Here is a 24998-nt window from a genome sequence, read left to right as displayed (position 1 = left end):
CGAAGTTTGCACATTAATAGAACCAAAACCACACAGTATGACTATTACAGACTACCACTATGAAACTATATGTGTCAATCACTGCCTTGACATCCCCTACCGGGATGAAGAATAGTAAAGTGTGAACCATTCTAGGACCTGTGCTACAATTGGCATTTTTCCCCATATAAGCTTTCACACCTCAACAAACTAAACTACTCAGAATTATTAATGCTCCCACCTTACGAAAAATCTGTCGAACGATTTTGAAAAAGCTACTTTATATGTATGATGAACATTTTGGATTGATGCCTTCATGGAATTATTTTTATTTAGATAGTTTGAGCCCATAGCTGCATCCTATGCATAATCAGAAAAGTGAACATGGCCGGTAAATACGGCAATTCATTAAACTAGTTTCAGAGAAGAATTGAAATATATGGAAAAATTATAGGATATGTGACATATGCTGGTCTTAGCAGATATATATCCCATTTGTACAAAATCACCATATATTGCTCAGTTGAACGCTGAATTGACCTCATACAACTGCTTGTGTTTAGTTTACTTTGACTCAGATTAGTTGCCATGAATCGGCGGTAGAAATCACAGTCTGAGTTCTATATGGCGAAGCCGCTCCTACAAATAAGACAAGCAATAAAAACTTTATCTGGACTAAAAAATAAATCAGTTTCACCTACGCCTTTTTCTTTTGTCTTCAATATGCTCTAGATAGTGAATTAATGCTCCTTGGCAGGCAAATGCCTCAGTCAGTTCTGGAACAGAGGTGATGCCGAGATAGTCGGGTGGTGATTGCTCTCCAATGATCACGCTGGAGCATTTTGAAATGGATCTGGGGAGGATATTGGAAAATTTTTTTGTGTAATGTCCAATTACAAAATCTGGCCGGTCAATTTGTTTTTCACTTGATGATCCGTGGCCTTCTTCGTGTAAGTACGTCAAACGATAGTGATCGCTATAAAATTTCACATGCCAATGGAAATGCATGCCATTCAGATAAGCGTCCAGGTCTCGGAAATTGTTCTGTTTAACCACTTGATACCTTTTGAACGGCTGCGTTCGGGAGGGATAGAAAAAATCGTACTTAGTCTCAAAGAAACTTAAATGGCTGTAGATTTCACAGTACGGTATTTTGCATAAACGAAATAACTTATCCTTGCTAATAACCTGACATTCAGAGTATAAAGGCGGATCTTGTAATTTTTGTAAAACGTACTTGTAAATTTGGAAGTCCGGTGAGCTTCCGGTGAAGTGACCTAAAACATTATAATTTCGGACAATGTGAAAAAGAGGCACACCTACACCATCCGCATCAAGAACGTTGAACTTGAAGTTTGTCTCTTTGAATTTGTCATAAGATTGCTCACTTGAAAACACGAAAAATCCTCTTGTCCCAAATATACTGGCAATTGGCATACTTCTTTCTCTATTAAACTGAAGACATTCAGGCAATATTCTCCTTTGTGTCTTTTCAATCCTATGAGAGTTATCATCATCTAATTTCTGACGAGCTGAACGAGACATCTGATCTCTGGCCTCTTACCTCTCCTTTGGATTACCAGATCTATCTTCTATTGATGCCTGCCTTATATAATTTTTTTTCGATATCTTCTCCAGGGAAAAAGGCTGCAGCTGTCTTCCGCTTCTTCCAAAAAAAGAAGCCTCGGAGGGGCTTATGCATGAATATAAAGAGCCCTTTGTTACCAATGAAGGGGCTCCTCCTAGAAGCCTCGATTCTCATACGCCTTGATTGTATTTTATATTTTCCATTATGATGAAATTTGGACAGGATTGACTTTGGTCACGAGCGAGTGCTGCAGCTCCCTTTCTCAGTATCCAGAGATACTATTGCTACCGAAACTTCAAAACCACAGCGAATAATTCTGGTTCAGCATAAACGTCGTTTCATTACAAACTAAGCACACTTCGTCCAATTAAACATCTTCTTTCCCATTTGAATATTTCTCGTGGGGTCGTCTGCATATGTCGCCTCAATGATTCTTCATTGCTTGGGCATTGGATGACAGTAGCGGAACAAACAAGCTTTTTCATTACCCTCTTTTGTTATCTGAAAAAGAGACGCTTCCTCAGGAATATAGTATCACATCTTTGATGAAAAGTCTCAATTTTGTGCCCCTTTTACAGTCGAGTGCTCCTTCAAAGTAGGTGAAGGACAAGCCTCAATTCTGTTTTGCAGCACGATTGATTCTCAGATATGCAAGATTGATAGAACTAAATTTTCTAGGAAAAGGTTCGTGTCGAGGCAGGATGCTCTTTTCCAACTGGGATTCCCAAGTTGTGCAAATTTTTTGTTCACAGTAGGACGCAAGAGTCAATTGTGTACCATTGCCATCTGATGTAGTCAGGGACGTGATGATGATTTTTTTTACTAGCTTCTAAGACTGCTGCATATGCATCATGGTAAGAATAAAAGTGGGCATGGGATCCGATTTGATGTTCTGTAAATTTTGCTGCAACGACTGCATTTGATGTTTTACCGGATGCTAGAAGGATGCGGTGCTCCTGCTTATTTTTGAGGATCTCATCGGAAATTACCTTCCGGCGATTTAGACAAGTGTTGTCGTTTTTCCTCCAATGTTTTGGTGGAAATTTGTTGTTTAAAACTACTTTAGAAATTCTGTACACTTTTGAAAGACATGGCAAATGCCTATAAATATTACAAAAAAGTGGAAAACGTGCTGCGTCATGCCTTAGCAACGTGGGCAGCTATATATGGATGGGCAAAAGAGAAGAAGCACGAAGTGTCTACTTCGCCAAGTTGCCCCCTGAGAAAAAAATTTACCGTTATACCCTTTCCCAGTCTTGTTTTCAAAATAAGCTGGAATTTGTAGGGCATCGCATACAGCTACCAATTTTGGAACTCTTCTACGTATTCTATCCACTTGTCACCATTTTCAAGAACTTTTTTTGCAGTTAGCTCTCTCGTCTTGTCCACAAAACCTTCTGATCCACAACAGACAACTAACAATGACTTTGTGCCACTTAGCCCGTCTTCAATTACTTCCTCAATTTTTGGACGTCCAAAATCGGTAACCATTTCCAGTGACTTTGGTGTCGTCAGCAGCCTGCCCTCCATGTTCATGTTAGCGACTGCACCCTCCTCCTCACCCAGTTCACTTTTTTGCCCTCCCGTATAGTAAATTTTCACTTCTACGTTCAGCTCTTTTAACATCATTATCTCCTTTTTATACACTTCCAAAAGTTCGACATCTCGTATACTCCACACGAACTTCATTATCTGATGATCTTCGCCGCTTTTTGGTTCACGACCGGCCTTTATCGCCATCGAAAGAGGTCCCGGAATTCCGGCCCCACCAGCGATAAATAGTAGGCCTTCAAATAGTTGTGTTCGAGTGCTCTCTCCGTAAGGTCCTTCTGCCAGTACGCGCATTTCTATCTGCCCTTCATTCTGCATCAGGTACCCCTGCAATTTTTTAGTTAAGCCACTCTTGACCGTTATTACAACGACCAACTCTCCGTCCTCAATCAAAGAATCCATGACCGTGAACGGATGCGATTGCCAGAATATCTTTGGTTTTAAAAAATACAGGTAAATATATTGGCCAGCCTCAGCTTTCCACCACTTGGAACTTTTTGGAATTCTCACCTCTATCATTGACTCGCCGCACAGCTTCAACTTTGCCAATGGCATACCAAAAATTGCAATTTTTATCAACCGCAAAATACGATCGCCAATCCAGAATAGAGCGCACGCAATTATCCACTCCCCCCATCCGAGTTTATAGCAATGTCTCCAGGCGGCATGGAAAAATCCTATCGCCAAGATAATATGCGTAATGACAAATAATTCGTAATAGTGGCGTCTGAAGAAAAAGAATGAGAAAAACACAAGTATTCCAACAATAATCATGGCATGTCTTCCCGATGTCCATAGATCACTGTATTTCACGTACTTCCAATAATTTTCTATGTAGGCATGATAAGTGTACCCTATTGCATGAATCGCACAATCTATCAACATGAATCTTCCCAACCATTTGTGATAGGTTATGAATGCGGTATATCGTATACCCGTCAACCAAGTCATTATGCTGTTTTTACCACCAAAAAGCACTATCAATGGAAAGTGAGCGAAGGCTAAAATCCCTGCTCGGTCGGAAAGAAAGATAAGCACTTGGCTCTTGTGATCACTGAGCAGCTCATGGTGATCAAAATTGTAAGTACTCAGCAGAACTCCGTGCAACAAAACATAGCCGAATAAGACAAGTGTCTCGAGTTTGGTAGGAACTAGCCCGATGAAAAACCACTTACCCACCGACATAGCATGGTTATGAACAAGTGCTGGAAGAATGTAATGGCCTCTCAGGAAAGCCGACACCTTGTTCTTGAAGACTGTTTGTTTAAGTCGAGAAAAGTTCAAGAAGTGGTACACAGCTGCAACAAACAAAACACCTATCCAGTATAGACAAATTGTGACCCCATATACGTTTCCTTTGTCTAAATTATCCAGCGGCCCAAAGTATGCCCACACCCACCTGTCTAGGGAAGTTTTGTTGGGAATGACGGGATATCTTATCCTTTCCTTCACTTCGCTAATAGGCCGGATGAAAAGAGACGCATTAGCGAAAATTCGATAAAACTCCTCATTACTGACATCTCCGTCTTTATGAAAATCCTGGCAAAACTGATTTATCATTATAAATGTTTTCTCGAATGTCCCAGCATTTTTCTTTTTACTGTCGAGAACATCCTTAGCGCAGTGTAGCCAAGAGCCTAGTGCCGGTTCATACGTGCAGATAGAAGCGTGCCGACCCCTAGCGTCGGTGTCATATTTGTACGATTCCAACTCCTTGGCACAAGCGTTAATTACTATCTGGTCCCATTGAGTTCTTTTTTTAGTTGATGTCGGTTTTGCTATAGAACCTGGTGCCAAATACACCAATAACAACAGTAGTGTAGCGAAAAGCATTCGAGACCTGGGTGAAATTAACAGATCGCGACAAATCGGTAACGCGACATATTGAAATTACCAAGTAACATATTTGCCAAGTAATAATTAGCAGTCTTTTTTAATGGCCAGTAACTTAATGAAAACCTTAAAAAAAGTAAACGAGAAAACAGTAACTTGCATTTGCTATGTAGTGATGCCACAGCCCTCTAGTCCTATCTATGTCCTACACTTTTTTTTGCACCCAGTTTGTTCCGCACCCCGCTGTTCCTATATTTTTGGTATATGCAAAGGAAACGAATATCAGGCAGGGCTCAAGAGCCGAGTTCCGCAATTCTAGGAAAGGGTGCAAAAAAATGGGGTTCAATTATGGTTCGAGACTCGTTAACTTTTTTTTGGGAAAGTTCGTTTTATGGAGTATTTAAGCCAAGAACTATTTGAACTATTAGGGACTTACAGGAACAGTTGAGCTGGTACAAACAAGTCCCTCCACTCGCTTAAAACAAATAATAACAATCCCTAAAAATGAAATTTTCTTCCGCTTTAGTCCTATCCGCTGTTGCCGCCACTGCTCTTGCTGAGAGTATCACCACTACCATTACTGCTACCAAGGATGGTCACGTCTACACCAAGACCATCACCCAAGATGCTACTTTTGTCTGGGGTGGTGAAGGTTCTTACGCAAGTGCCACTTCCGAAGTCTCTTCTGCTGCTGCTGCTGAAACCTCTGCTGCTGCTGAAACCTCTGCTGCTGCTGAAACCTCTGCTGCTGCTGAAACCTCTGCTGCTGCTGAAACCTCTGCTGCTGCTGAAACTTCTGCTGCTGCTACAACCTCTGCCGCTGCTGCTACAACCTCTGCTGCTGTAACCTCCGCTACCGCTGAGACTTCCGCTGATGAAGGTTCTGGTTCTAGTATCACTACCGTCATTACTGCCACCAAGAACGGTCACGTCTACACCAAGACTGTCACACAAGATGCCACTTTTGTCTGGACTGGTGAAGGCAGCAACACTTGGTCCCCAAGTACTAGCACTTCCGCCAGCTCAGAAGCTGCTTCATCTTCCTCTTCAGCAGCTAAAACCACCACTGTTGAAACTTCCACTAGTGCCACATCCTCCACCACTGCTCAAATCTCTAGCTACACTGGTGCTGCCGATGCCATCACCGCTGGTACCGGTTTGATGGGTGCTGCTCTTGCTGCCGTCATGTTATTGTGAGTGTATAATCATGCGGAATACCCGATTTTTTATGGAGCTCCTCACGGCTTGACTATTTCTTTTCGAAATGGCTGTTAGAATAAAAATATTTTAATTATAACACATTCATTAAGTATTATATATACTGTTTCAAGTTCGTTGGTCTTCCTTTAATTGTTTGAAACGGTTAAAAGTCTCTAAATAAACTAATATATACCCAAGGAAATATGACAAATGATAAACAAGAATAATTAACTAAAAACGAAAAATGTTTGAAGGTATTGAATGAATATACCGTACTGCGAGGAAAATTTTTTTTTTCCATCTTTTTTCCATCTTTTGAAAGTGGAAAGACTATTATTATTATTATATTAGTTTTTCATAGATAAGATATAAATATGCTATACACGATAACTAATAGGTTCTTGCGGCCATGGAATTAGATTTATAACAGGTAAGAAAGTAAACCAAGGGCCAAAGCGCCAATGCTTGCACCTTGGAATGCAGCAGGAGCAGCACCGGATGAAGAAGCAGAAGACGACGAAGAGGAGGAAGAAGAGGTAGAAGTGGATGACTCAATGGGTTGAGTGACAGTCTTGGTGTAAAGGTTGGTTGATGAACCTGAACCATTTGTCAAGGTTAGAGTTTTTGTTGTACTCTTTTCAGAAGTGGAATCTGGACCTTCGGTGACAACCTTTGTGTAAGTACCAGCACTATTGCTGACAACGACAGTTCTAGTAGTACTGTAAGTGATGATGGGGTCAGCGGTATCAGTGACAACCTTAGTATAAACGTTGTTACCGTTCGTAACTGTAATAGTTTTAGTGGTCATCACACTTGAGACGTCGGCTGCCAAAACGGCAGACACGACTGTGGCAGCTCCGAAAATAGTTGAAAATTTCATTATTATTGTTCTATGATATCTTTGCGATGGCTTTTTCAACAAGGATCGCAAGAGTGTTCTGAACTACACATACATTCCTGTTTTATACATATATAGCCAAGTATTTTAAGTCGTCAACTACATTGCACCCAGTTGAATTCGTATACGTCCTATCCGGGACTCGAGATTACAACTAATCCAATTGGGTGAATTTCGAAACTGTTCCCTGCTAAAGGGTCCGCTGCGGGGTCGGGGGGTGCATATTCAACGTTAGGGTGCATTGTTTGAGTTCTGCACGCAGATATTGACTTGTTTAGTTTAAGAACCAATTGGTAAACTGCACCCAGCTCTCGAGGATCACTCTGGATGAGAAATCTCGGGTGTCTTCTTTGCACAGCTCGTTCGTTTCGCTTCCGCCGCTTCAGAAGCCCCGTTACCATCCGTTCGTAGATTCCGACCACGGCTGGGCTTGGCGTCAGTAGGACCCACACATTCCACAATGGGAGCTTACTTATTACACTCTTTCCACTTGATATACAGGGAAAGTTTGAAATAAGATTAGAGGTGCCAGAAAAGGCGTATCCGCAATATCCGCGACGTATACGAAAATGTCTGAATAAAAATGTCTGCTGTGGCTTCTATATTTCAAAACTCCCTATTCAAGATTATATTGAGGGCATTACTACACCCACCACTCGGAACACCAACGTTGAACCAATGACCAACCTTACAATGGCGGCAAATTATTGCTCTAGCATCGGCAAAGTTGTCTATTGGAAGGAGAAAATAACTCAAAAGTACTTTAGTGTACTTGAGTACCGAGTTATGAAACTCTTATAAATAATTTCTTGGCAAAAGGCCGCGAAGATCGGTTTTATTTCAGAGAATTTTGGCAGCCCTCCGATAACTCATATGGACGTTTATTTCCAAGGTCTGTAGTTGTTTTCCCTCTGAGTTTTCTGTTATGTTTTTGGGCTCGAACTGTGCTACGTACATATGAATTTTCTCACTTTGATAAAATGATTTGTTAAGCTTGCATGCGGTTACTGATGTGCTTATTTGATTGAGTAACACCATGTAATCTAATTGCTTACAATATCTCTGACGAGTAGGTAGTTATTTGTCTTCAACGTTGCGCGGCAAGACTTCGCAGATGATGAGAGGGTCTGTACGCAACAAATATTGCTTTCAAGAGGTTTGGAGCGAACGGTCAGAACAAGTTACTTGTCTGGAAAAGATGTTGAAAATGAAGAGGCTCGGTTGGAGCTGTTGCTGCAGGTAGAACATATTCAATCTCAAATGCAGGAAATGGAGGCAGTTGCCGAAGATGAACTAATCTTTGTCGTCCGCGGCTAAACATGTCTTATCCTTTTTGCTTGTACTGAAAAAAGCAATCAAATTACTATATACATGCCAAAGTAAAATAATGAAATAAATAGAAGAATCGACTACCAACTTTGATATTCTTCAAAATACTCAATTGCCTTTGAAGACTTTTCCAAAACAATCTTTGCTGTTTGGTCCCTCACTTTGTCGACAAACACAGGAGGTCCACAGCAAACCACGGCTAATGAGCCATTTGATTCAGCCGCCTCTTGCAAAAGTTTTTCAACATTTGGTCTTCCACGATGAGAAATCGCACCTTCAAATTCGAATGGATTCGATTTTTCTAAACTAGTTTCAACAAAAGCGCCCTTTTCATCATCCTTTTCAGAACCATTTGAACTGTCGTTTGAACTTGTTAATAGAAGTTTCATTGTGTTGTAAATGTGAAACTGTATATTTAAGTCCGTTAGACACATCAGCTCTGGCTTGTAAGCTTCAAGTACATCGAACCCTCTTACTGCAATTACTAACTTTACAGATTGTTTTCCTGCTGCTGCTGAAGATTTTCCCAGCTTAATGGCATGCGCAATGGGCCCAGGCAAACCAGTACCCCCGGTAAGTAACAAGATATTATCAAAGTGGTTAAGCGGAGACGAAGAACCATATGGACCTTCTATGGCTAATCTCATGGATGCCTTGCCTCCATTCCGGCACACATATTTTTTAACAAGTCTTGTCACTCCCTTTTTTTCCTTCAAAATAATGACTAGTTCACCATCCTTAGTTATTGAATCCAACACGGTAAATGGATGTGACTGCCAAAAATATAGTGGATGTATAAATGACACAAAAACATACTGTCCGGGTTTGGCTCTCCATAGGCTTGCCGGTCTTTCAACTGTTACTCGGATTATATCGTCTCCGATAAGCTGTAGCGTGGCGTTTGGGAAGCCAAAATATGATATTCTAACAACTCTAACGAGCCTATCAACGACCCAAATAGCAATCGCAGCATATACCCATTCAATACCACTTAAGTCTACAACGTGTTCCCAGCATGCGTAGAAGAATAATGCGCCGAAGACAATGTGAAGAAACAAGAAAGCCTCATAAAAGCATTTTCTGAACACAGCTAGAGAAAAAAAAACCATTACACCAACTAAACAAAGTGCAGCAACGCCAAATTGCCAATATGTCTCTTCTTTGCTGGCCTGCCAGTCTCTATAGAATACTGCATAACTGGTATAGGCTGCACCATGAATTGTAGCATCCAGAAACATCATTCTTCCTAGCCATTTATGAAACATAATGAAAGAGGTATATTTAACGCCGGAAATTAACTCGAGAAAATTGTTTCTTCCGGCAAATAGAGCTATCAAGGGGAAGTGAGCAAATGCCAGGACACCACTTCTATCTGCCACGTACCTAGCAACTTGTTCTCTACGAGAGGAGAAAATTAGGTTGTATGGGTCATACTGATACCCATACGCCAGGAACACGGTATGAAGTACAAGGTATCCAAGAATAATGATACCTTCAAATCTTGTAGGTAGATAGCCTGTCAATACTTTGAGAGAAGAGAAATGAGACGCATGCTTCCCCCAGATGGTGGGTAGCGTAAAGTATCCCCTCGCATATCTCACAAGTCTTTGTTTAAATAGGGCAGTTTTAAATGGAGTGTAATTCATATAGTGGAAAATGCCAGCAAGAATCATGACGCCCACAAAATAGGCACAAATAATCCCACCATATGTGTGGCCAATGTCGTAGTTAGCATAGAAACCATGGTAAGAATAATAATAATTCTCTCTTGTTTGGGCATCCATCTCAATTGGGTACGTAAGATTGGCGTTACCCTCGACATACTGCATCATATGCTTGGTTCCGTTGTGTAGTGCGCTGTAAAAATCAGTATTAGTCATGTTCTGAAGTGCATCAGTATAGTATGAGCAATCCTCTTTGATAGCAGCAAACGTCTTTTCGAACGTCTTGTTCGAATAGCCTTTTTCCTTCATTGATTCGAAAATACAGTACAACATTGATTGCAAGGCCGGTTCGTAAGTACATACTGGTGAGGCATACAAAGCGTCACTGGTATACTCCCACGTAACATCGCCGAAAACTCCCATGCATGCATCTGTCAAAACTAGTGGTACCTTGCCATACATTTTCGTCCTGGCAGGCGAGGCTCTTGCCCCTGACAATTGAAATAACCAAATAGCACCAAAAACGGACGCCCAGTGCATTGTATAGTTGTGCCTTATAGTCTCTGAATGAGGAAGCCTTGAGCAGCAAATAAGAACTAGGTTTCTCTTGACACTTTATATAGTTAGCGGTACCTATTTTGATGCTAAACAATTGGCCAAACTCTGCACATGCACTTCAATAATGGCGGCTTTTGACTGCTTCTGACTGCTACTGACTGCTAAAAAAAGCGTTCAAAACTAAGGAAGCGAGTTTTGTTGAAAGGCAGATATGTTAAGCGTTTCATGAGTTTTGTTGGAATGACGTTACACCCATATTTCAGACAAATGTCAAATATCGGCCAAAGATGATCCTCGAAAGTAGTCAATGCCGCCTATTCTAACAATCATGCCTGTTTTGACGCTTTCAAGGAACTTATCATTCAGTATCTCACGGTTGTTTTTTATTATACACCCGAAATGAAGGCAAGACCAGTTTTGGGTGCATTTTACAGAAGAGTTAAAATTTATTTGAAATCCTTCATTTCAGCACAGCGATAAAATCTTCTAGGTGTGTTTCTAGTCCAGAAAAACGGAATGTTCTAGGCACTTTTTTACTACTTACTGTGATGATGATAGTTTGGTAGGTCCGTTAAGTTAGCGACGTCTTACTAAAATATTGAAGCGCGTTGCTTTTCTTCCCTTTTTCTTTCGGTGATTGCATTCTTGTACATTATAGCAAAAAAAAACTTTAAAAATAAAGTTCAAGCAAAGATTACAGAAAAGAACGCGAGAAATCACATATGGATATGTAATGAATGCTAATGCCTTCTTAAATGAGTAAATCACAGCAGAACAAAAATTCGTGAAAGAAGCACTTTACACGTGCGCACAAATATCTTTCTCAGCTTTTTTTTAACCTCCAGAAAAGCAACAGTGCCATCACTGCATGATAAATTCTCTCAAACAATTCTGCGTTTGTTTTCTTTAAGCAGAGCCAATATATTCTTCATACACTACCTGTTCAGAGGGTTACTTTGATTGGTCACCTTCGAGTAATTTTTATTCAGCTGTAATTTAATAGGACTTTTCCTCAAATTCTATATCTAGCCTCGATGCTCAGAATTTTAGCGACTTCTGTTAGAGTAAGTTCAAAAGGGGTACTCTGGAAACTTCGAGTCATGCGGTGTAGGTTGATCTTTTTTCGCTGAACGTGACCACCGCACTAGATCACTAACCCTTTCTCGTCCAGTGAAGGCCATATTAAATACTTTTGATATTCCCCACTAATCATCGCTTTAGAGTATGTACAAAGATGTCAAACTAATTTTTCGAATCTTAATTCTGTAAGAGCCACAAAAATTGAAATAATTATGCTGGTTTGTGCGAGATCCCAAATTCTTCTGTACTTGCTTATTGATTCAAAATAATTCATAGTAAACAGCGTAATGTGTGTGTGTGTGTGTGATCGCAAATGCTGGTGGAAGTTAAACCTACGAATAATACTTGTTCTTAATTTCACTCATAGATAGTGAGCAGTACAGTATTTTTCTGAACTACTTCAGGGGGATAGAATCTGAATGATGTTCTTTGAAAAATCATACCTGCTCTGCTGCTAAGATACCAGCTATTTTTTGGAATTTCCCCATCAGATTTCGGTTTGCACTAAATCTGCTCATTGAGATCCTTCATCAGGCCATAGCTTCCGCAGGATAAATGAACGTTGTTCTTAATCGGGCACGTTCAATGTGCGCTTTGCCGATATTAGTTCATGGTCATAACAATCCTCTAAATAGTAATCACAAAAAATCTTATCGAACGTACAATCATTTTTAAAATGAAAGATCTATAATAGCATCATAGAAAATTAAACTTATAACCTTTGTATTTATACATGATCCAGATTTTTGGACCCTTGCTTGCACTTGTTTTATGTCTCTGTTTCGGGCGCATTTTAAGCCTCTTTTCAAAAATTGCATCAACTTTCGGAAATGCTATAATATTTGCTTCGGTGCATTCGAAGAATATTAAAGGTTCAATACATACTTCCTTCCAAACTATTTGTTATTGAGTTAGTTCATACTCTAGCGGACCTATGAAAAGTGTTTGAAAAAATACACCTCACCCTCCACTATATTGCGTAAATGGTAGGCAAGTGCCAGCTATATTATATAGTAGATCAAGAGCTAGGCCAACATAAATACCAATATTTCACTCACTTGGACCCTTGAAATGTTAACAATATAGAAGTAAATTACAAGAAAGGGATCTTAAACCCTAAATTCTTAACTTTAATGTGGTCGATCCAATTGTTTGTATCTGGTGATTAGTGGAAAGGCAGGCAATCTCATTAATTGAAAATAAAAATACTGCGATATCAGAACAAAACATAAACAAAAAGTGACCATTGAGAAAAAAATTTACATATGAGCTACTATCAACTACACATCACTAAACAACAAATCATAAAAGCACATGTTAGCATCAAATAGAAAGCAAACGGAAAGCGTTATTGATATGATCGAAGTTATGTATGCACGTACATCATGTGGTTTTTTTGAGCATCGATAGTGAATTTACGGTTCAAGATAGGAATAAAGCAGTATAATTTTTACCTCTGAACTACCACCTGTTTCGGTGAGGCCCAAACAGGTATATCTAACAATATGTGGCATTTACTAGTTCCGTTCATGCAAAATTGCTAGAACAACAACGTAAGTTAGTGACTTTGATATCTTTCGGATATTGACTAGAAGGTGCCAAGAAACTGAAGGATGTACATTCCTTCAGCATGAATATTCTGTAATGTAGTCTACAATGTTTTCTTTCATACACATTATTACTTGTGTCAATAACACCCAGACCTTCTGTCGTTTTTTTATATCCTTGAAGCAAGAGATCTATTTTCGGGTGCAATTCATTGAGAAAACCGTTTAATTAAAAAACTTCGACGATGATAATATGATCCACACGTACCTCGTATGCCACATAGCTGAACAAAAATGAAATGTGAATTCTCAGTCTCAAGGATCCAAAATGCCTTTCATAGACTTGTTCAACATCAAGTGTTACAAGCGACTATTTATTTATCAATTCTTTATGATAAAAAATTAGTTTAATTTTCTGTACTACCTGTATTACTATGTTACATAAAATTCAGTGTGTCCGATGGATCGAGCAACACGTCCCAATCAATATCGAGTAAGTGAGTCGTTTCGACAGTAGATCTTTGGTGTGTTGCCCGTTCAAGTTGCTGAATCTCTTGCCTCTTTTTTTTCATTGAATCCTCAAGAAGGAGTTTTGCAGTCTTCTGTGCTTCGTATGCAATGTGCGTGCCCAAAACCTGCGTAATGTTATCGAGTGTCCTCATAGCAGCGGCAACATGTGAGAGACTTTCTGGCGTATCTATGGCGAGGAGCACGCAGACGTACTGGAAGGATGTACTCAACACATTCCACCATGCTTGATCTAGTTTCACAAGGGCATAGGCTGCTGATAGTGCGGTGTTGCCGATATCAATTATTTGTAAAACGACACTTTTATCAAGAATATGATTCAGTAGACGAAGTCTTCGATATAAAGAGAGACATATATCACTTTTGGTCAACGATAAGAACGGGTGCGCATTTGGTGATTTGTGAACGGCCGCCAGGGCCTGTAGTAACTGTGTCGCATTGGCATTTACACAGTCTTGCGGAATCAGCTGTGCTAACGCAACTAAGTGGACTGTATGATTACCCTCTGTCTCTTTGACTGACTTACAGGTAATTCTATTTAGCGTAACACTTGAGCGTCCATAATCATATGAAAGAATAGTATTGATCGACCATGCACACCAAAATAATCTTCTAGTATGTTCACTAACCTCAGTAGTTCTTCTCAATGGGACATTACTCGTCATCACTAAATCTTCTCTATCAATCTCATGATGCAGACCAATTGCTTCAGAAAGGTGAATTGTTATGCAGCTAGCCAGCCATGCTACATGGGGTCGGGAAGTAGCTCGCAGGTAGATGGTACGCAAGACCCACGCAGAGACTTGCTCCACAGTAGGAATGCGGCAGAAAGTCGGATCATCCAGAATGCCTTTCGCGTATTGAACCACATCCATCTCTCGAGGATGACCAAGACTTCCCAGAAAGAATGATCCTAGAGCTATAACTCCCGCAATGACGGCTCCATACTCTAGCATTTTCACGTCGCCGTCCCAATATCTTTCAACATTCTTTGCTAGCTGCTCAGGATCGACAACATCGAATATCGGATGAACGACAGAAAAGTATACTTTCGAAATGCGGTAGTACTCCTCTTTTGTAACTAAACCAGATAGAAGGATATGGGAATTAGGATTTTCTTCTGGCCTGATTCCACAATGCCAAGCGAAGGAATGCAAACGTGGGGGATTAGTTGATCGGAGTTCAAGACCAAGACAACGAGGAAAAGCAACCGCTGAATGCTGAATCGTATATCTTGATTTAATGGGATCTATAATGTTTTGATTTGTAACGTTCTGTGCATCGACACTGCGTGCTTCATTCCTAAGAATGTTTGGTAGGGAATAGGGTCTATTGTCTGTCCCATAGGGTGTCTCATCCACCCGAGGTGATGTCGAGGACCCATCTACGTCGGTGTAATGACATGCGTACCCATAGGCGATACACATTTCACATGGTGATTTGCCATTGCACTTTCTTTTGCGTTCCCTACAGGGAACGCAAGCTTTTCGAACCCTCTGACGTTTATATGGTTGTGAATTCGATCCTGAGGATACCATTTAGGGGCTACAAAGTAGGAAGAGTGTGCACTGAGCTGTCTTTTTATTCAAGAACTCTCTCAAGTCGCAACCTAAAAAATGGTATATCTTTTTACTGCAAAAAAAACTATTTGGAATTTTCATATTTGTCGCATGATACGGGACAGGCAGGATCCTCTATATCACTTCAATTGTGCTATATGTATTTATATTAATGTAGTGTCTGCACTACAATGAAGTATCTCTATATATTAGTTCATTCTATAAAATGCTGCTTTTCGGAGGTCCTTTTTTTGGACTTCTTGAAAGTGCTCCATGCATATATTGCTGCGACAAAAATGCCAAGTCCGCTCAACCCGATGCCCATGTACCAGGAACAACGATACCCCTTCAAAGGTTTAGCGCCTCCGTCGTTAACATTAGACTCAATCGTGCCCGCAATACCTAGTCCTATCGATATCGAATAGTTCACAACTGTGTTAACTAAAGAGGCCGCAAGGCCTTGATGCTCATGGGGCATTGAGTCGCTTAACATTATCGTAGCGGCAGGAAAAGACATATCCATTCCCCAGGGCATTACAATAATTGAGACAAATGTTTGGGCCCAATACGTTTGATGAACGGGAGCTGTAGCAATCAATATGGTTCCGGCCGTGAAAGCGGTCATTGCAAAAAGCATTACTGTGCTTGGAGGTGTGCGACTTAAAAGGTAACCTGTCGTAAGAGCAGCGCAAAATCCACTGACTGCCACAGGTGAAAATTGTGCACTGGAGAGAAGAGGGGTTTGCCCTCTCGAGTCTTCCATGAATTGCCATGTGTAGAAAATCCAAATACCGAAACTGGCCCATCCTGCAGCTATACAGCTGAGCACGAAAGCGGTATCACTAGAAAGGGCCGCAAATGGAAGCAAAGGAAAAGCTGCTCGGGACTCGATAAATGCAAAAATCGCCAGAAACACGGTGCCAACTATCAGAAGAATGTATGTGTATGGGGTCTGCCAACCCACGACGGGACCTTGATTCCAAGCAAAATTGAAGAGAATCAAACCAATAACGCCGGTAACTGAACCTGCAAAATCAACTCGCTCGAGTAACTTGAAAGACGATGCATGGCGGCTCGGCATAGCAGTATGAGGGATTATAAAGTAACCTGCAATTGCCAAGAAGAAGCAGGCGATGCCCATTATCCAGTAAGCCCATGGCCACCATGCTAGTTGGCCCAACAGAGAGGAGAAAACAGCCCCAAGGACGAAGCCGCCTGGCGCACAGGCCCCAAATAAACTAAAAACCATGTTTTTTCTTTTTCCTGACTTATAGGTGCGCCCAAGGATTGCAATAGCATTTGGTAGTAAAAAGGCGGGACCCATGCCCTGAAAGGCACGACAACAATCGAAAAATATTTTGTTAGAGTAAACGCTAAACCCAGCAAGCAGAGACCAAAGTGCGTACCAAAAGAATCCAAGAACAAAGAATTTTTTGTGCCCAAAGATGTCGCCAAGTCTTCCAGCAATCAAAATGAATGTACCAACCGTGAGCGAGTATGCGGAGGCAAACCAACTCAGTTGCCCCGGATTTGTTGTTCCAAAACTTTTACCGATGATGTGGAGTGGCGCTAATGATTGGCCAAGCCCTGCCTGTGTCATCAGTTGAGCTGAGCACAACACGCCGACGAATGCAGTCTCCCATAAGAGAGATCCGGGGGTCTCATCTTGAATATCGAATTCATCCAACACCACTTCATCGTCTTTTTTCAAGGTTCCCGTGTTGGTATCGAAGTCTTTTTGCATTACGGGGGAGCTTATGGACATAGCGATCTTGATTTTGCTTATCCGTTCTGGCGAGTAATTAATTTGGAGAACTAATTTTCTCTGTATACAATGCTACAATCAAGTGTTAATAAATGAAGTTATTACAGAGTAGATATACCCTCCCCTCAGTATCTGAAGCTGCTGCTAAATCTCGTTTATTCGAATCCTTACGGATAGCTCATCATTAAAACATTCCGCAATATCCGCACGTTTCGCGGAGCACTTCACGTGAAAAAAAAAGCCCTTATGAAAAAAAACTTGAAAATGTGTAGCGACAACCCTGGCGACAACCGCAATAGCCGCAATAGCCGCTGCAACTTTATCTCACTTTTTTGGGCTCAAAGTGGTAAAGCAACTCACTTGGCGCGTGGTCCTTACCTAGCCAAACCAGCCGCAACATCCAATCCCTTACGGAAGGCTTGTTTCAGTTGCCATGGTTCTGGCTAGTCAATTTCAAAATTTTAGGTTTTCGCCCTGTTTATGAGCATCTTCAGCGCAACGAATATGGGTGTTAGATGTCTATCTTTGGTGAGGGCCCACTTGATTGAAGAAAGCTAAAATGTAAAAATTAATTTTGAGATTCTTACGCAATAAAGCCTGGATTGCCAATGGCTTTCCTTGAGTGTTCCTGCTTCGACGCCGCTGAAGTGTAATCTCATGAAGTATGATGATTGAACTATACGAGTGTGGCGATTCTTTGTGTGACAACATGGCTGTTGTCATGTCAACAGATTTTGAACTTGCCAAACGGTATATTTATCACGCGTTTCCATACTATTTAGGATGTAAAGATGTAGCTAGACAGGTAAAATTTACAACACCTGAGAACAACGTCAGAACAATTTTATAGCTTATTTACCCAAACATTGGAGCGTGACCTTAATGACTACGAAATCACAATGCAAGAAAAGGATTGCACATATTTGGTACAAACTGAGAGGATATACATAATTGGTTCGAACAATAACCTTGATATGGTGTGGAGTAAGAATGAAACTCAATGCTGAGAGAATCCATGGTCATGTCTTCATAATGCTATGCTAGAATTTTTTGTAGAAAGGGAGACAGCCGTTTTCTACACCTACTTATGTCCAGCTGTTCATGCGTCTGTCTGCACCTTTCAATTGGCCATACAGGATTGACGGTGTAGGCGCCCTTCGAAGGTCGGTTCTCCCCGGTGAAGCCCGAAAAACGCGCACCCAAGCTGACTCGACCGGCCCTTTTCTGAGAAAAAATGCCAAGAAACGCCGCAATCAGCAAATCGAGGGAAGGTTGATGCGTTAACTAAGAACGTCGCCCCTTTCTTGACGTCCGAATTAACACTTACCATGTACACTAATCAAAAGCCTTCACCTTTACTGCCCTCAGCGTTACTCGGTGCTTCTTTGTCTATGTCGGCTTGTCACCGCTCCGGTTGGCAAGAGCTGGCACCGTAATATTGTCGATATAAAAAGGTTAGATTCCGTTAGTTGAATCATTTTTTACATTTCAAATTTATCATAATCTCAACTATCTATTTCACGTCTAGTTTCTATAACAGGCTGCGTCCTTAAAACTTATTTATTTTACATTTTATTCTTGAATTGATTTTGATTTTTGATTAGGCCGACAGACCCGACCCACCCTCAATCGATCAAAAGCCTAAGGAATGACGATACCAAAACAATTTAGGTCCACAATGAAACTACATTGTTCTACAGTATCTATCAAACATCATATATATGAGATCTAGGGTCCTAAAAGCATAGCCTTGTAGACGCGGCAAAGTTCTTCCAACGATTCCTGGCTACCAACAACGTTTTTTGTTGATGCAACAATAATATTCATTCCCTTTACATCAGTCGAACAAACACCCAATGAAAATGCTTGGTGCCATGACCCTTGAAATTGCCCAAAAGCCAAGTCTTTTATAGAATAGTTGCAGTTGGACGAGTCCAACTGCTTAAACATACCTACATTACTCAACAATGTACCTCCACGTGCCTTTCCGATAGCACGATCGCACATTGCCTTATCAATATTGACGTATTTTTGGACAAAGCCTTGTATATTGAGCCCTAAGCCATGAAGGTGTTTATTGTCTCTTAGAGCCCCAGAAATTACCTGATGGTAATGTTCGATAAGTGGCCAAAAATTTTCTTTGTTGTCATTCATATTAGACTCGCATATCCACGGAGTGAAATCAACAAACCCCACGTTAGCGCCATACCTGTACATCTGCCTCACTTCTTCATCATCAGGTAGTTGTGGACGGCAATCTGCGGGAATGAAGATATCAGTAAGCCACTCAAAGTTCAATGGTTTGAAAAACTTGCCCCATTGATGAAGAGACACAAACCAACAAACTTGCAAAAATGGCGTGAGAGTACACTTGCCTTGAATGTTTGATTTGATTTTGGTCCTAATTTCTTGTAGTTCTGATGGTGAAATAGTGATGATTTCTGCAACAACATCGTCACTTTTTTCCATATCATCCATTCTTGTGCATATGCCCCTTGAAGCAAATCTCAAGTGATTATAAATAAATCCTGAAAGAAGAGATTTTGGAATAAACAGATATGGTGGTCTGAAATCTATCACCTTTTCAATTGGCTCTGGAAGTTTTCTTAATAATTGATAATCATTTTCGTATTTGAAAAGATAGTCCAATTTCTTTGGTGGGGTTTTGATATCATTTAATTCGGCTTTTAGATCATGAAAAAAGTGAATTGAAGATCTACCATCGGACATGCAGTGATTAGATACAAATATGAATTTTTTCCACTTATCTGTGTGCTCCTCTGGGAGACAAATTAGCCGCCAATTTGGACTTGTTGGCCCAAAGTAAGGAATGGTCAAAGCGGTAGTCAATTTAAAGATTTTTGCATTATAAGTACCATTGCTGTTCCTGAACTCTTCCAATATTTGCCTCACTATCTTACCGTTTTCAGGTTGTTCATTGATAATTACACCATCTAGTTTTAATTCTGGTAAAACCGAGATATAATCATGTTCAGGATGTGGGTGTGAATAATATTCCGAGCTGAGATAATAGTTTTCATGATCTGGCCATCTTGTTGGTAATACAATGTGCAAAAGAGTTGGATTTTTCAAACATATATTTCTCAGCGCTAATGTTAGCTGATCCTTGCTACAGTAATCACTTAGTTCCGCATATGCTGAAAAGTTTCGATACAATTTTTGTCTGTTGAGGGCCACGTACAAGTCTTCAACTGATCCCATACGCCGAGCATGCCCATTCTGAATCATCCTTTCCAGACATTCATGTTGAATAGGAAAGTGCTCTTCGCTGATTTTAGTCATTGGAGGTGGTAGATTGATGATATTTGTTATACTGATGAGTGGGCTTTCTTTTATTTCCTTGTCTTGATCTTCGGTTTTGTTGGGTTAGGTTGGCTTCAAAAGACGCTTCTCGAGGAATCATGAAAAACAATAGAACCCATATTCACAGTCCGCTCAGCGCGATGACATATGAGCCCAAAAAATGATGGGCAAAAAAAAAAACATAATCGCATACCATTGAGATAATCTCTAAAAGTAATTTTGGCCACCGAATAAGAAGAACAGCAAAGACTTCGAATGCTTAAGGTTCCGTATAGATCAATGCATAGGCGCAAAGCGGTGCTGGTGAAGTAAATGGCCTTAGCATTCTTCGTGACGCCCCGTTTCGTACGGCCTTGACCTTATTGTCTTTGAAGGTGATCTCAATTGGTGATTGCTCATTCTGCTTTGGCATGTCAGGCGTCACTATTTGAATACAAGTCTGCACTTTAAGTATTGGCACTTATTATATTTTCGTGATGATATGACTCTTCAGGTGGTTTTTCGACTGCCCTCAAAGAATCAATCTTTTCCTATCTGCAGGTATTCTTCTAGAGGTGCTAACGCGTATGAGGAGGCTTTTGAAGATCACCGTCAGCTTTCTTGAGGAGGCAGTGGAAGATTGCCAAAGTTCTATGTGCCTGTGGCCAGGATGAAGTTATCTCTTAGCACCGTCGCATACTTGCAAAAGCAGAAGCTTTGGTGGCGCGCTGCTCAAAAATTGCACATTGCTGTACTTTTATGACCAGTCTGCTGACATTCAACCAATCTTACTTTTTGTTAAACCAGGATAACATAAGAAATGTACCCAAATTCTAGCAATCTTCGAGAGGGTGTAACGCTCTCCCACCAATTGTTTGGAGTAAAAAAAAAACACGCACTATGTTGGGGTCCTCGAGATCCTAAACTTGCCATACTGATGAACTTGCTCTTGAATACACATAATCGGCATCTCTGAGCAAATGCTGGTACGTTATGACGCTATGTTGCGTGAGTGGCAATTTTTCTGTATCCTCTTTTTTGTTCAGTGTTATTCGCCCAACTCTAGCCTTAGTCAAACGAAACTGCAGGCAACAATATTTATGATAACGCTTCTTATCCGGATATTTTGCCGACATAAAGCTTGTAATCCTCTTCCGTTGCGCTTAGATGGCACCTCGTTCTCATCAATCAAGATTGCAAGCACTTCAGAGATTATGGAAAGAACAATTCTATACATCGTGGATGTGGTTCAACGGACAACCGATTGAGCGAATTCAAAGAGTCGATAGTTATACTCTTTAATCTACCATTTTCGTCTTTGACGCTATCTGTTGTTCCACTTTTTGCTTAGTATGAAACTCCCCCTTTGTTTAGACCTTGATACGGTCACGTAACGAAAGCAGAATGCCATAAAAACAAAGGAGTGTCGCGCTTATACGTGACTGTTGTGTGCATAGTACAGGGTCTTCATTGTCATGTTTAACCCCTTCTCGCAGTATTACTTCCCGTGAAATTTCGAACAAATTTGTTCGGCGATAAAGATTTCCTCGCTACAAATATTCACGCGCCATAAAATCGAAAACGTCTTAGCCATGACTTTTGTCTATGAAGAACGCATTATTCAGGTGCCCAATAAGGACTGCTATAAGCTCCGAAAATATTCCTCCATGGCTTTCCCAAACTAGCGGCGAATTTTTTTGAAGGAGAAGCTAATTCAGTTTCTGTGGGACTCAGAAGACGTAAATTCATCTTGTTACAATCCGGCTGCTGCATTAGCTCGCCCGAATAACAAACATCTCAGTAACTCTAAGAATAAAGTAGTTTCGATTTGACACTCGACATTCATGATATAGTCTTTTAAAGTGACGGGAATGATGAAAAAAGCCCATCTTGTTACCAGGTAGGTGGTCCAACCGCCTCTCCTTTCTACGTTTCACCGCCGTTTTCTACAAGAAGCACGCATTGCAGAGTGCCCGCTGCAATCGACGTAAATGCGAGGCGCTTTGCGTAAATTGCCATTAGTTCTGTACTTTACGTTTTCATGACCGGTTACGTAGAGCCATTTGTGCAAGTGTACCGGGACATCGTAGACAGTAGCCCTGCCACAGAAGATTTCGGACACTTTCTCGAACAACACATCTCTGGCAGCATGAGACAAGGAATTGAAAACACATAACAAGATGCATAAGAACTTCGCATGCTTTCAGAAGCGGTTAAACTCCATAATTTCTCGAAGAGATCCCAATGAGCATGTAAACGCAGAAACATGCTAAACCACGTTGCCGAACCAATTTGATGTAGGGTGGTGCTGATTGATGGGGCTGCGATGAAGCAGCCTAGAAGAACATGCATATAAAGAATCGGCTAACTACTCCACACATAAGTGCCCACAGATCGAAACAAGAATAACGTGGGGAGAGCATTATTTGCCATTGGCTAGATAAGCGGATTCCATAAGTAGAACAGTGCTACCACCGTTCAGGTCATTATTCTTTGATGTGTATCCTACTCCCCTTATGCAGGTGCCATGACTCCATGGAAACGGGCCTGATCTAGATAACCTTATCTAACGATCCGATTGGATGGGTTCAGTCTTCTTATCGCGAGGCTAAGGCGCCGGAACCGGCCCATGGATTTTTAGTGCGGTGGGGCAATAAAAAAGAAACAGTGTGGCCCCACGTCCAATCAACAGAGAGAAACTGTTATCAGCTGCTGCGCCGTTTTCTGCCTCCGTCAGGTACCATGATGAAAATCAGCATTGGAAAATTGCGGAAAAAGAAAGTGTGACAGAATGGCAGCAAATGCCCGCTTCTGCTGGAAGAAGGCTATACGCAGAAAATTGAGCAAGAGAAAGTGGGACATTTTTCAGTTTTTCACATATAAAATATACGACTTTCAATTACGTTTACCAATGTGAGCTTTCTTGATCTTGTGTGAGTTTTTCGTTTTGAAACGTTAAAGCTGTCGATTAGGTGTATACTATCGCGTTTCAATTATATAATAGCTAAGAAACCGAAAAAAAAAATGTCTGAGCCAGAATTTCAACAAGCTTACGATGAAGTTGTTTCTTCATTAGAGGACTCAACTCTTTTTGAACAACACCCAGAATACAGAAAGGTCTTACCAATTGTTTCCGTTCCAGAAAGAATCATACAGTTCAGGGTCACTTGGGAGAACGGCAAGGGCGAACAAGAAGTTGCTCAAGGTTACAGAGTGCAATACAACTCCGCAAAGGGTCCATACAAGGGCGGTTTGCGTTTCCACCCATCCGTCAACTTGTCCATTTTAAAATTCTTGGGTTTTGAACAGATTTTCAAGAACTCTTTGACCGGCTTAGATATGGGCGGTGGTAAAGGTGGTCTATGTGTGGACTTGAAGGGCAGATCCAATAACGAAATCAGAAGAATCTGTTATGCTTTCATGAAAGAATTAAGCAGACACATCGGTCAAGACACTGATGTGCCAGCCGGTGACATCGGTGTAGGTGGTCGTGAAATCGGTTACCTGTTCGGTGCTTACAGATCGTACAAGAATTCCTGGGAAGGTGTCTTGACCGGTAAAGGTTTGAACTGGGGTGGTTCTTTGATCAGACCAGAAGCCACTGGTTACGGTTTGGTCTACTACACCCAAGCTATGATCGACTATGCCACAAACGGTAAGGAATCCTTCGAGGGTAAGCGTGTCACCATCTCTGGTAGTGGTAATGTTGCTCAATTCGCTGCCTTGAAAGTTATTGAATTAGGTGGTACTGTCGTTTCCCTATCCGACTCTAAGGGCTGCATCATCTCTGAAACTGGTATAACTTCTGAACAAGTCGCTGATATTTCCAGTGCCAAGGTTAGCTTCAAGTCTTTGGAACAGATTGTCAGCGAATACTCCACTTTCACCGAAAACAAAGTCCAATACATTGCTGGTGCTCGTCCATGGACCCACGTCCAGAAAGTCGACATTGCCTTGCCATGTGCCACTCAAAATGAAGTCAGTGGTGAAGAAGCTAAGGGTTTGGTCGCTCAAGGCGTGAAATTCATTGCTGAGGGTTCCAACATGGGATCCACCCCAGAAGCCATTGCCGTTTTCGAAACTGCACGTTCCACAGCAACTGGACCAAAGGAAGCTGTTTGGTACGGTCCACCAAAGGCCGCCAACTTGGGTGGTGTTGCCGTCTCTGGTTTAGAAATGGCTCAAAACTCTCAAAGAATCACCTGGACCCGTGAAAGGGTTGACCAAGAATTAAAGAGAATCATGGTCAACTGTTTCAATGAATGTATTGATTATTCCAAGAAGTACACTAAGGACTGTAACGTTTTACCATCTTTAGTCAAGGGTGCTAACATTGCAAGTTTCATTAAGGTCTCCGATGCCATGTTCGACCAAGGTGATGTATTTTAAATAGTCTAAAAAGGGAGAAAAAGAATGTGAAAAAAAAAGTTTTCATTTTTTTTTGAATAATTTAGATAGATAACGAGATAAAAGAAACAAAAAAAAAAAAATTCGTATAATGATTGAGAGTATTTAATTTTTTAGAGTACATTTGTTTGAATGATGACATGATGGATGTGTAACATAAGAAAAAGACAGAATATTTATTTAGTTCATGTATGTAGTAGTAAGCGTGA

At 40.9% G+C, this 24998-nt stretch overlaps 9 protein-coding genes across 9 annotated transcripts; 2 read left to right on the top strand and 7 right to left on the bottom strand.

The window, feature by feature from the left end:
* Positions 1–672: 672 nt before the first annotated feature.
* Positions 673–1524, bottom strand: SKDI15G5190 (uncharacterized protein; the record flags this gene model as incomplete). Its single annotated transcript, XM_056231560.1, has 1 exon — positions 673–1524. The coding sequence occupies one exon, from the start codon at positions 1522–1524 to the stop codon at positions 673–675; it is 852 nt and encodes a 283-aa protein (XP_056085366.1).
* A 1342-nt stretch (positions 1525–2866) lies between these two features.
* FRE5 (putative ferric-chelate reductase) lies at positions 2867–4951 on the bottom strand (the record flags this gene model as incomplete). The annotated part of the gene is made up of 1 exon (XM_056231558.1): positions 2867–4951. One exon carries the CDS (start codon positions 4949–4951, stop codon positions 2867–2869), a length of 2085 nt encoding a protein of 694 aa, XP_056085365.1.
* Positions 4952–5455: 504 nt separating this feature from the next.
* Positions 5456–6148, top strand: FIT3 (Fit3p; the record flags this gene model as incomplete). Its single annotated transcript, XM_056231557.1, has 1 exon — positions 5456–6148. One exon carries the CDS (start codon positions 5456–5458, stop codon positions 6146–6148), a length of 693 nt encoding a protein of 230 aa, XP_056085364.1.
* Positions 6149–6572: 424 nt separating this feature from the next.
* FIT2 (Fit2p) lies at positions 6573–7031 on the bottom strand (the record flags this gene model as incomplete). Its single annotated transcript, XM_056231556.1, has 1 exon — positions 6573–7031. The coding sequence occupies one exon, from the start codon at positions 7029–7031 to the stop codon at positions 6573–6575; it is 459 nt and encodes a 152-aa protein (XP_056085363.1).
* A 1427-nt stretch (positions 7032–8458) lies between these two features.
* FRE3 (ferric-chelate reductase) lies at positions 8459–10582 on the bottom strand (the record flags this gene model as incomplete). The annotated part of the gene is made up of 1 exon (XM_056231555.1): positions 8459–10582. One exon carries the CDS (start codon positions 10580–10582, stop codon positions 8459–8461), a length of 2124 nt encoding a protein of 707 aa, XP_056085362.1.
* A 3082-nt stretch (positions 10583–13664) lies between these two features.
* On the bottom strand, positions 13665–15293 carry RDR1 (Rdr1p; the record flags this gene model as incomplete). Its single annotated transcript, XM_056231554.1, has 1 exon — positions 13665–15293. One exon carries the CDS (start codon positions 15291–15293, stop codon positions 13665–13667), a length of 1629 nt encoding a protein of 542 aa, XP_056085361.1.
* Positions 15294–15528: 235 nt separating this feature from the next.
* Positions 15529–17079, bottom strand: AMF1 (Amf1p; the record flags this gene model as incomplete). Its single annotated transcript, XM_056231553.1, has 1 exon — positions 15529–17079. The coding sequence occupies one exon, from the start codon at positions 17077–17079 to the stop codon at positions 15529–15531; it is 1551 nt and encodes a 516-aa protein (XP_056085360.1).
* A 1728-nt stretch (positions 17080–18807) lies between these two features.
* ATF1 (alcohol O-acetyltransferase) lies at positions 18808–20382 on the bottom strand (the record flags this gene model as incomplete). Its single annotated transcript, XM_056231552.1, has 1 exon — positions 18808–20382. The coding sequence occupies one exon, from the start codon at positions 20380–20382 to the stop codon at positions 18808–18810; it is 1575 nt and encodes a 524-aa protein (XP_056085359.1).
* A 3024-nt stretch (positions 20383–23406) lies between these two features.
* GDH1 (glutamate dehydrogenase (NADP(+)) GDH1) lies at positions 23407–24771 on the top strand (the record flags this gene model as incomplete). Its single annotated transcript, XM_056231551.1, has 1 exon — positions 23407–24771. The coding sequence occupies one exon, from the start codon at positions 23407–23409 to the stop codon at positions 24769–24771; it is 1365 nt and encodes a 454-aa protein (XP_056085358.1).
* Between the last annotated feature and the right edge of the window lie 227 nt (positions 24772–24998).

This window comes from Saccharomyces kudriavzevii (assembly GCF_947243775.1).
Source record: "Saccharomyces kudriavzevii IFO 1802 strain IFO1802 genome assembly, chromosome: 15".
In the NCBI taxonomy this organism is placed as follows: domain Eukaryota; kingdom Fungi; phylum Ascomycota; class Saccharomycetes; order Saccharomycetales; family Saccharomycetaceae; genus Saccharomyces; species Saccharomyces kudriavzevii.
The sequence above is the reverse complement of the archived record's forward strand: the minus strand, read 5'-3'. Positions and strand labels throughout refer to the sequence as shown.